At 53.2% G+C, this 10,979-nt stretch overlaps 1 protein-coding gene across 1 annotated transcript in view; it reads left to right on the top strand.

The window, feature by feature from the left end:
- The window catches only part of OPHN1 (oligophrenin 1), a gene marked incomplete at its 3' end in the record, with an annotated part of 25,760 nt that overhangs the window by 7,091 nt on the left and 7,690 nt on the right, over positions 1-10,979 (top strand). The window contains exons 3-12 of the mRNA XM_010144207.1: positions 808-909; positions 2,103-2,213; positions 2,699-2,803; positions 3,732-3,861; positions 5,237-5,337; positions 7,414-7,505; positions 7,617-7,701; positions 8,926-8,956; positions 9,925-9,987; positions 10,267-10,341. Coding sequence (XP_010142509.1) covers positions 808-909; positions 2,103-2,213; positions 2,699-2,803; positions 3,732-3,861; positions 5,237-5,337; positions 7,414-7,505; positions 7,617-7,701; positions 8,926-8,956; positions 9,925-9,987; positions 10,267-10,341 — 895 coding nt within the window. The remainder of the gene's footprint in view (positions 1-807; positions 910-2,102; positions 2,214-2,698; positions 2,804-3,731; positions 3,862-5,236; positions 5,338-7,413; positions 7,506-7,616; positions 7,702-8,925; positions 8,957-9,924; positions 9,988-10,266; positions 10,342-10,979) is intronic.

Genomic DNA, 10,979 nt, shown 5'->3' with positions numbered 1-10,979 from the left:
CCTGGCGGCTGTTGCAAAGCTGCTGCTCCAGCAAAGGCAAGGTGGTGGTGGCCAGAGGCGACACGAGTGCCCTTACCCTGCTCTGACAGATGCTGCCCACGATGGGCAGCGTGGGGAGCTGTGCAAGCTTCATGTGCTCCAGTGAGCAGCCAGTGAGCGTCGCCCTGTGTGTGCCCTCCAGAAAATAACCACCCACTGCAGAGCAGCTGCTGTGAGCCACGGGCTGAGAAGCAAGCAGGTGGTTAGGTAGGGGCTGCCCACGCTGAGCCAGAGTGCCGGCTTTGGGAGCCCCCGGGCATCCTGCCCTGCAGGACATGCCAGCAGACAGACTGGATAGTCTGTGCCAGTGGAATAGGGAAGCAAAACTTCATGGCAGGAGAACCGACTACAGAAAGAGAAAGGACTTTATTTACAAAACACAGCTTCAAACGCTGCAGCTTCTACTGAATTTGTGATGAAAATATTTAATACCAACCGGTCTGGCGGAGTCCATCTGCTCTGCATCATGGTGGCATTGTTGTTTGTTGGCTTATTCATGAATTTCTGGGTGGGGGCAGGAGAACAGGATTTCAGGGCTGTTGGTAAGAACCAGACCATCCGCAGGGGACCTCCGAGAGGTGTCACTAACTCCAGGGTAGGCAATGGGCTGTGAGAGCAGAGCAAAGGGGAAGTGGCCTCTTGCTCTGGTTGGGTCAGCCAGAGTTTTTCCATGGGAATACTGAACTGCACTAAAGATCGTGGAGTGGTTGTGTGTTCTTATCTGGAAAATGCCAGTAACTGGTTCTGCTTCAACTCTTGCACCTACAGGAAAGGAAGAAGAAGTTCGAGAAGGATGGTGAGAAGTTTTATTCCATGCTGGATCGCCATTTGCATTTGTCTTCCAAAAAGAAGGAGTCACAGTTACAGGAGGTGTGTATGGAGTAGTCTTCGGAGCTGGGTCTGGAAGCAACACTGCCAGCTGCTCTAGATCTTAATAAAGGGGGGAAATTCATCCCTTTCAGTAAACAGTTGAAGTTGATAAGCAATTAAATCTAGCTAAAGCTATTCACGGGGATGAGGCCAGGGGTGTCAAGGCAGGATTTCACTGTAAAGTGTCAAGCAGCACTAGTGCCTTGATACACAGACATCGCTTGGTCCACCCTTGTATAGGGCAGTGACCAGGTATACTGGCCCAGCTGGGGACTGGCCACCTGTTCCCCTGGCTTGGGAAACTGATCTGGCTGAAAAATACCTGGTTGTTATTGTTATTTTGGTCAGGCCGGTTCCCTGCCACCTGCGGTGTTCAGCAGCAGGCCATGGTTGCAGCAAGCACAGGCAGAGGAGGGGGTGCTTGGTCCACCCTTGTATAGGGCAGTGACCAGGTATACTGGCCCAGCTGGGGACTGGCCACCTGTTCCCCTGGCTTGGGAAACTGATCTGGCTGAAAAATACCTGGTTGTTATTGTTATTTTGGTCAGGCCGGTTCCCTGCCACCTGCGGTGTTCAGCAGCAGGCCATGGTTGCAGCAAGCACAGGCAGAGGAGGGGGTGCCCCTTCCAGCCGTGCTGCTGCCAGGTGTGTTGCAGTGAACAAGGAGAGCCCCGTTCCAGCCCACAGCCGAGTAGCTGGATCGAATTAGATCTGTCATCCAGCTGCCAGATCAACCCACAGGTGCCTTTGCCAGGCACAGTGTGGGTCAGCTGTGGAGACACGGCATGCCGTGCCGTCCTGCCTGGTGCTGCAGCTCTGGAGTCGCTGGGTTCGGGTCAGGGTGAGAGGAGTGTGACAGTGGCCTTGTCCTCACCAGTGCAGGGTTGCGGCTGGAGAAGGACTGTGTGCTAAAATGGCAAACATGCTTCAGGAAAGCCCGATCCTTGCAGAGTGTCATGAGGTTCTGGATCCACAAATGAAAGGGAGACTGGAAAGGGCGGACTGGGAAGAACGGTCGATGTTGCAGACCTCTGGTTCTGTGTGAGGTGTTCAGAACCTGGGCTGGACACCATTGGCAGCCTTTTCCTTAAGTGGTGGCAGAGCTCTTTGTGGGCTGGCAGACCAATGCTAGTCAGATACTGTCAAGCTAGATGTGATGCCTTGTCTTTTCCACTTCTCCCTCTTTCCTCCAGGCTGACCTTCAGGTTGACAAAGAGAGACACAATTTCTTTGAGTCCTCCCTTGAGTATGTGTACCAGATCCAGGAAGTACAGGAAAGCAAGAAATTCAGTATCGTTGAACCGGTAGGACCTTCCTTTCCTTGTGGGCCCTGCTCAATGCTCAGATACACTGACCTGCTGACAGCCGCAGGAAGGGACGTGTTGCTGCGCTGGACTTGCTCCTGGGGAGTCTCATGACAGAGCAGGAGTTAATCCCTCACTCTTGGATCGCTGCAGCCTAACGGCCTTAGCGGTGTTTGCTGGAGCACCCTGGTGGGTGGCTCTGCCCAGCCGCCGGACGTGGCTGACCCTGGGACCCACCCTCGTGGGTCTGCAGATCTGTGCTCACCCTCCCGGCAGGGTCTTCCATTTCGGGAGTGTTTCATTGCAACAGATGTGTGGGTGGTAGGCTTGGGCTACGGGGCTGTTGTGGAGGATAAGTCACGCTGAGACTTGCAGCGCTCCAAAATTATAAGGAAAACAATCCGTTTTTTGAAACTGTTCTCTGTCTATCTTTCCTCTGATTGGAAATAGAGAGGTTCAGTCTGTGTCTGTTCTCTCCTTTGCAGGTGCTGGCTTTTCTCCACAGCCTCTTTACTTACAACAACCTGACAGTTGAGCTCACGCAGGATTTCCTCCCTTACAAACAGCAGCTCCAGCTCAGCCTGCAGAATGTGAGTTCCTGCCCCGCTGAAACATTTTTTGCGTGTGACTTCTATTCTCGTTTGTACTGAAATGTGGCAAAGCTATTCCCTGCAAAACAGACCGTCCGTATTTGCATTGGGGGAGGTGCAGATAAAGTTGTTTGCTTCTCAGTTCACACATATTTTCTCCTCTCCTACACAAGTCCGCAGGTGCTGTTACAGTGTTTTTGCGAAATAACAGATTCTCTCTGGAAGGGGCTTTTGCAGTTGTGTCGTTTAACCTTGTGCATGAAAAAGCCCAAGAATTTCTTCCGGTTTCATCAGGTTGAAATTGTACCTGTCACTTCAAAAGGCCTTCAGTTGTGATGTTAGTGGTATCTGCTCCTCCGCTGGCCAAGCGTCCTCATGGGGTGAAATATCCATGTCCCGTTTCTTTTCTCCTCACCCTTTCACGGCTGACCCCTATTCCTGTGGAGCAACAGCCGTAACTCAGGGCCAGGTCTAAGGGACATTCTGTAAAAATGCCCTGATTTTGTACCCTGTCTTGCCATGACTCTTTAAAAATGTTTTCATGCCAAGCAGCGCAGCATGATCTCTTGAGGGATCAACGCCCTGGTTTGGTAGGGGAATATGCCTGTTACCTAAACAATGGTGTGAAGAGGAGTTCAGGTGCTTCCTCCTGCTCCACCTGGCCTTAAAATGTGCCAGGTTCCCTTGTTGAAAGAACAAGTGTCCTCCCAGTCATGACTCTGCAGCACCATTTCTCCACATGGTGTGTTAAACCTTGTCTCTCCAATCGTCTCTGAGAGCTGGAGTTCTCAGGAGAATCTGTGCAGTGGCTTTCCTTACACAGGGGAGCAACTCCTCTCTGCCAGAGCACCTCAGGTTTGACCAGGATGGCCTGAAGCTCGCTCTTGGCTCACATTCACATGTGCTTCTTTCTGTTTTCTCTTTACAGACAAGGAATCATTTTTCTAGCACACGGGAGGAGCTGGAAGACCTGAAGAAGAGGATGAAGGAAGCCCCCCTCACCTGCAAGCTCCCTGGGCAGCCAACCATCGAGGGCTACCTCTACACTCAGGAGAAATGTAATGGCTTCTCCCTGCACCCGACTGCGTTAAAGAGCGCGTGAGCCTGGGCTGCCTGGCTCCTAGCCTCACCTGCCTCCTGTGCCCAGGTCAGCGTCAGCCGTGGAGGCACCACGGGCTCTGCTGCCCAGAGTGTCACCAGGGGCTTTCGCTGCCAGCTTTCTCAGCGGTGGCGCAGAGCTTTCTCTGGGTTACATGAGCCATGTGAGCACGGAGCTAATTGCCCTGCACTCAAATTAAATGAGATTTATTACTCCATCGTAGCCCTGGAAAGGCTGGAGCTCTGGCAGATTGCGCCTTGGCTGCGTTTTATCAGAACAAGCCTGGTGTCCTGCTCAGCTTCGCTCTCGCGGTGTCTCGGAGGGCATCCAAGCACGGCTGCAGTGTTCACGGACACTGAGAGTGAAGCTGCCGAGAGCGACACTTGATTCTGTACAGAATCAAATCAAACCTGTTCAGTCTCTTACTGAACAGCAGCTTCCCATGGCTGTGCGAGCAGGAACGCTTGGAGCACAAAAGCCTGGATGCAGAGCCATGGCCTCTGAGTCTACAGACAACTCGCTGTTAATTTTGGATTCTATATACAGACGTATTTATACCTGTATTTGTGTGTACGTTTATCCTGTTTCTAAAAGAAAACATGCGGACAGTAGCTATAGACCACAAACAAGTGGTGCATGTTCCTGCATGCAGCGACTATTCACCGCCTCGGTTCATGTTTCCCTATAAATTGAGCATGAAGGGAGTTGTTCCTCCCGACAACTACAACTTGAAAACAGAATACAGAAAAAACATCATTGAAGTGTTTAATAGAAAGGGGTTCAGGTAAGACCACAGAGAACAATGACAATAAATCTAGCGTGACGTAAGTAAGATCTCCAGAGTGTTTCAAAGATGCTTTTGTCTTTACTACCAAGTTTTCATCAACAGGAAAAAATAGCAGAGTCTGTGTGAAACAAGCATTCAGGGCACAGAGGATCCTGCCAGTGTAGATCTTGGCTGGGCTTGACCAAACTGGCTTGGCCGGTGACCAGAGTCCCACAAACGCCCTTCCACCAGCAGCATTTTGGGAGGGCACTGGAAGTGGCTGCTGCGTCACACTCCTCCTCCTCTCCTGTCCCCTCTCTCTCCCTGCTCTCTCCCCACTCTCCCCCTGCTCTCTCCCCTTCTCTCTCCTCTCTCTCCCCCCTCTCCCTGCTCTCTCCCCCCTCTCTCCCTCCTAGCCAGTGCAGACACTGATGAGGGAGGTGTCCCTGCGAGGTAGTGGTGTCTGTCCCCAGAGAAACCCGGACATGCAGGGAACACTGGCTGTGCTCTGCCAGCTGCATCCAGCTAAGTCACTGTCTCTGACTGCAGCTTCCTGGTGTCTCTGCAGGGGCTCTGGGCATCTCCTGGGTGAAATATTACTGCCAGTACGAAAAAGAGGCAAAAACCCTACGGATGACACCCATGGACCAGAAGCCTGGAGCCAAGCAAGTGAGTTGGTTTCTTGAGGGGTGTCTGCAAACACTGACCCAGCCATCAGGTGTCACCTTCACTCTGCTTTCCATAGGCAAATAGACGCACAAGTGCCACGTTCAGGGCGGGAGAGGCTATCCCCGCTCCTGAGAGCTGTGGGCTGGCAGCGCCCATTCTCAGGATGTGCTGGCCCGGGGCTGGTCCCCACACTGTGGCTGCAAAAGGGCTCCTCGCCCTGTGGCAGAGGGGTGGCCTTCTGTCCGCACCCTGCCTGGCCACACAGGAAGCACCTCTGTGAAGAGGAGTTTCACCTCCCTCTCTCCCAAATGGCCTGGAGCCCTGCAGGGTTTGGCAGCGGGTTTGTGTAAGGTGAGCATTATTTGGGCAGTGGTGACCTGCAGGTTTGGTCTAGTGTGAAATTTCTGACTAGACAATTTCGAGAAATTTCTTTCTAGACAAGCTAATTGTTACATTTATCCCTGCAAAGGGGAGGTGAGGCTGCAGCCTGGGGTGCACGTAGCCCTCTGGCAGTGGTTGCAAATACTTGAATCACTCGAGTTGTTAGTGGCTGCTTCCAACAGCAGAATTCCTTGGCCTTTGCATGTTCGCACAGTCTCTGGTTTGTGGTTTCGATTTATGCTCTCTGAATTGGTTACTGTGAGCGGGACGGGGTTACGAGAGGAGGAGAGGTCAGCAGCTGCAGCTCTGAACCGCAGTGAGGCAGCGATGTGGGGAACTGCTTCTTTCACAAAACACTTTGGTTTTGACCAGTGTCTGGGAGTTCCCTGCAGTTCCTCGGCGTGACAGAGGAGGGGTAGGGTGCAGGCGTGGACGATGGAGTACAGCAAGTGCGTCCAGCTCAGTCCACCCGCCCTCCTCTGCCATGGAGTGATGTCCCGCAGGGATTTCCCACCAGGCGTGCTGCTCTCCAGCGCGTGATCTCATGGACTGTTCCTTGGCAGCCCTCTGCATGCTGCAGCAATAAAATAAAATGTGTTTTTTGGAAGCCCTTGGCAGAGACCTTGGCAAAGAGATGTCCAAAACATTGACTGAAGAGATCTATTGTCATCTCTGCCATAAACATGTCTCGTAAGGGCAGTTTGTGCAGAGCAAGGCCTTGTGAAAATGGAAATCAGTCCCTTTCCGAGCTCTTGCAGTCTGGTAATCGGCACCTTCAGCCCACTGCTGACCACACGCTGCAGATGCCGCGGTTACTAGCGGTGCTCTTAGAAACCCCAGACAGCCAGCAGGCACTAAACACAGCCAGGTGATTGTCATGGCCGGGCAGCTGGACGTGATCGTGGAGGCTGTCTTTGCCGCTGGGCTGTCCTGGAGCTGCTCGAGCCGCCTCTGCCAGAGGTCCTGCAGACGCAGTGGCGGTGATGAACACATTCCAGCTTTGCAGACTCAGCCCTGGGGTCCGGACGGTTGTGAGGTCTCCTGGGTTCTCTCCAGAGTTCCTGCAGAACCTTGGGAGATCTCGTGGTCGCATTACAAACTGACTCTGCCGCAGGGTCAGTTAATGCCCTTTCACTAAGGGGCAGGAACACACAGGGCCGCAGCTCAGCCCCGCGGTACCGGCCTTGCGTCAGAGTGCGTCTGCTCTAGGGGTGGTCCCTTGACATCCTTTTTCTGCAAGATATTTTGTGTAAAGTTGTTTGGACCAAGAATGCTGTAGATAATTGGTAGAGCTGATTGGTCCTGATAAAAATTAGGACCTGACTGTGTCAGGTAGGAGGCAAGCATGGTCCTGGCTTCCAGCACCAAGCAACTGCCTTATGAGGTATGTCCGTAGCAGCGTTCCTGCTCTGCGAGGGTGTAGTGCTTGATTCTGAGATATTTAGTGCTTGTTTGTGCGGTAGTGCCATGAACTCGAGAACGTTTTGTGGCTGAGGAGAGGAAGCCTGGCTCACAACACTTTGATCTGTGGCAATGGTGGGAAGGACAGTCTGCTCCTAGTGTCGATGTCATTGGGTTGGCAGGGCACCCGTTGGGAGCCTGGTGCTCCTGGACAGCAGCTGAAGGGTGCTGAGGAACCCAAAACCTCCTTCTGGGTTTCTTTCCTCTAACCTTGGCTTTCCTTTTCTCTCTTAGGGCACCTTAGACCTGACACTGAAGTCCTGCGTGAGGAGGAAGACAGACTCCATAGACAAAAGGTTTTGTTTCGACATCGAAACTAATGAAAGGTGAGATGGTTTGTATTCAGATGCCCCCCAAACCCTGTAAACCTGGAGGAAATTGCTCTTTGCAAACAACGTTTATTTCCTCTTCTGCCTGTCCCTGGGTGAACTGTCCAGGTCTGGGACCATCACGCTACAAGCGCTCTCGGAAGCCAACCGAAGGCTGTGGATGGAAGCCATGGACGGGAAGGAGCCGGTGAGTGTTCAGGAGCTGCTGCCCAGCCGTCAGTTTGCTGCCGAGCAGTGTCCTCTGCTGGCAGGTCCCGGGCAGGAGCAGTGACACGGCCACTAGCAGGCTCCTCTGCTCAGCCATCACCACTCGGGCGGCTGAACTGGGGCTCTGGCTGGCCTGCCCAGGGCGCTGCTGGCAATGGGGGGCTGGTTTTTCCTGCTTTAAGGCTCTGGTACGTTCCCCACTTGTACCAGACTGCCCAAGGACTGGGGCGTCGCTGCTCCACATTCCTGTGGCTCACAACTCACTCTACAACCTGCACAAGGTGATTTTTTGTCCGCCCCCGCTCTGAGCACTGGGTGGGAAGACTAGCCCACTGGAGCGGCCACCCTGCACCAGCATTTGCCCTCTTTTCCACGCCTGCTGGCATTACCTTCGGTTCGGTTGGTCTGAGCAGAGCACAGGCCACTGCACTTCACCATGTTTCCCCTAAATGGACACAGCGTGGTGTGCAGTGTGGGAAAACCCTGCCTGGAAGGAAGCTCCCCCTGCCGCTGGAGGGCTGCCCTTCCCCTGGCCAGCTCACAGGAGAGGCGGACCAGTGGCTGCTCCTGCTGCCCTGCTCAGGGCTGGGGGGCTGCAGAGATGGGATGTGGATCAGGGAGGTGGGATGTGGCACCTTCGCAGTGCTGCTCTTCTCGCTTCAAGAGGAGGATGTGGGACAGTGTGGAGGGTCTGCATGCTCGGGGTGGGCAGCCAGTCGCTCAGGGGATGTCTGGAGCTCACTTGGCGTGCAGGATGTGCTATTACACATAAAGGTCCTCTGACTTCCTGTTGAGACTGTGCTGCATTCTCTTGTGAAAATAAATACTGAACCACATTGCATTATGGTTTTGTTTCTCTCTCCTCCATTCCTTCCCCTTTTTCAGATCTACCACAGTCCCATCACGAAGCAGGAAGAAAGTGAGTAGTTTCTGCTGCTGTTTGCGCTGCCAAAGCTGTCGGGGGGCGGGCAGTGTGTTTCCTTGCACAAACATGGTTCTCACGTTCTGCTGACTGGGCTGTTCTCCCTCCATGGCAGCACTGCACCTTCTCTCCTTTGCAGTGTCTGATACTGAGGCCAGATTAGAATGAGTTGGTAAAAGTTACCGATTGCAATGTGCAGTTTTTATTTAGCCAGAACTAGTGGGATGTGGAGTTCAGTTTGCACCTCTGAACCCCAAAACAACCGCAGGGACAAAAGATCAGTGACAGAGTCAGGTCGATTCCCTCAGCGAAGAGAGTGGTAGGTACCGAGTGGGTCTGTGCTCAGTGGGGCCTGTACTCATCCCTGTACCAGAGCTGAGAAATCTCTGAGCTTTTCACTGCTGTGGCTCAGAGAAGAGAGAATCGTTACAGCAACTTGCTGAAAACACGGTGGTTTCATAGGGCTCGCCAGTACAGCCTGTGCTGTAACTGGAGCTGGTCTCTGGACCTGTCCCGTGGCTGTTTTTTTCCAGTAAAATGTTGTTTTACATTAAAAAGATAACCCAAATACCCCCAACCCCCAGAATTCCAAGCCAACAGCACAGTCATTTAGGAGAAATTCAGTGAACAGCCATACAATATTCCATGTTATAACTGGGACAATCCTTCCAGATATCCTGGAAAAATCAGCAGAAGCAGTAGCGTGTGATTAGAGAAGTTGAAATATGCATATAGAAAAAAATCCTGAGTTTCTGCCTGCATCCTGGAAGGGCCTGGAGCAAGGCTGTGGGTGATCAGCTGGGACAGGAGCGGTGCTCCGCTTCACACATCGTATCAAGCTCTATTGTTTCGGGTTTTTAGTTTAGTCAAGTAGATAAGCAGAAATTACGCAATCCTGTGATGTGGAAGAGCTTTACCCGCGATTTTGCGGTGTTCTGGAAGTGAATAATCAGCTCCTTATCAGACAGAACTCACTTGTGGCGGGACTCTGACCTTGCCTTTATGACCAAAGACAGAAAGCGGGGGCGTAGCGGTGCCGTAACTCAGCGTAGATTCAAGGGAAAGCAGAGAATCATCGGGACCCTTGTCGGGGTTTAAAGACTGCCTGTGTTTTCGGTGGGGGGAGGGCTGTACCGATGCAGATGCACGTGTGGACCTGGCCGTGCATTGGGGCTTCGTGTACCTGGGAGGGGCTGGGGCTGGGGCTGGGCTCTCCCAGCTGTTTTCCGCATGGAGAGCCGGTGCTGATGCATGGGCAGCTAATCCTGCTTCTCTCCTTTGGAACAGTGGAGCTGAACGAGGTTGGGTTCAAGTTTGTCCGGAAGTGCATCAACGCAGTGGAAACCAAAGGTGAGCTGCTCGCCGTGGCCTCGGATTATTTTGTATTTTCTGTTATGGATGAAACAAGACTGACTTTTCAGTGAAGAACGCATCAGAGGAGCAGCAATCCTGCACAGTCTGCAGCCCGGGGAGCGGGGGGACACACATCGGACAGTTCCTGGGGCAGAAGCAGCATTTCTGCGGAGCCAGCACCCCGACAGCTGGGAGAGAGTTCCACTAGATGGGGCTTGTGGACTTGCCACCGCCAGGGACCACCCTTGGCTGAGCTCTGTGCTTTCTCCTGCCTAGGGCTTACCACGGAGGGTGTCTACCGGACCGTCGGCAGCAATATTCAGGTGCAGAAGTTGCTGAATGCCTTTTTTGGTAAGAGTTAATTATTCCATGCAACTAGATTGTCCTGGTTTCGTATTGTTTGAGAGGGTTTCCCAGTGAGAAGTAGCCAGTGTGGGTTTTGGTCCCGGGGATCCATCTTCCTCTCCTTTTCCGGGCTTTTTTCTGCAACCCACTCTAGCGCCCTCCCTTAAACTGCATTTATGGGTTTGTGGTGCAGTCTGCAGCTTAATTTCAGTGGGCAGCAGTGAGTCAGAGGGAGGCAGTGACCCCAGAGCAGGGGGGGATAAGCCTTCCCCCATCATGTGCTAAAAATAAGCATTTTGGAGTCATGTGCTGGGGACACGTTCCACACAGCCCCGGCATGGGGGACATCAGCCAAGGAGAGATGAGCCCTCGCCCTCTCCTAATGCGGTGCTGCTGCCAGGGCATGTGTCTGGCCAGCACTGGGCATGTGGAGGTGCCTTGTCCCACATGTCCAGCATTGCCACCTCCTAAACCAGCCCCCACAGACCATCCTGGGGGGCTTTTCCCTGGTGGGGTATCGTGGAGAGCTGTACTGGGAAGCTGGCCGCTGCCAGGAGGCCATTCCCCCGGTGTCAGGTTTGCACCCTGGACTGCGGTACCCCACTGAGTGCAGTGTGTACATTGATGAGGCAGTGCCCACATTC

This window comes from Buceros rhinoceros, unplaced genomic scaffold, assembly GCF_000710305.1.
Source record: "Buceros rhinoceros silvestris isolate BGI_N320 unplaced genomic scaffold, ASM71030v1 scaffold26179, whole genome shotgun sequence".
Classification (NCBI taxonomy): Eukaryota; Metazoa; Chordata; class Aves; order Bucerotiformes; family Bucerotidae; genus Buceros; species Buceros rhinoceros.
Note: the sequence above shows the minus strand (reverse complement) of the source record. Positions and strands in the feature narration are given on the sequence as shown.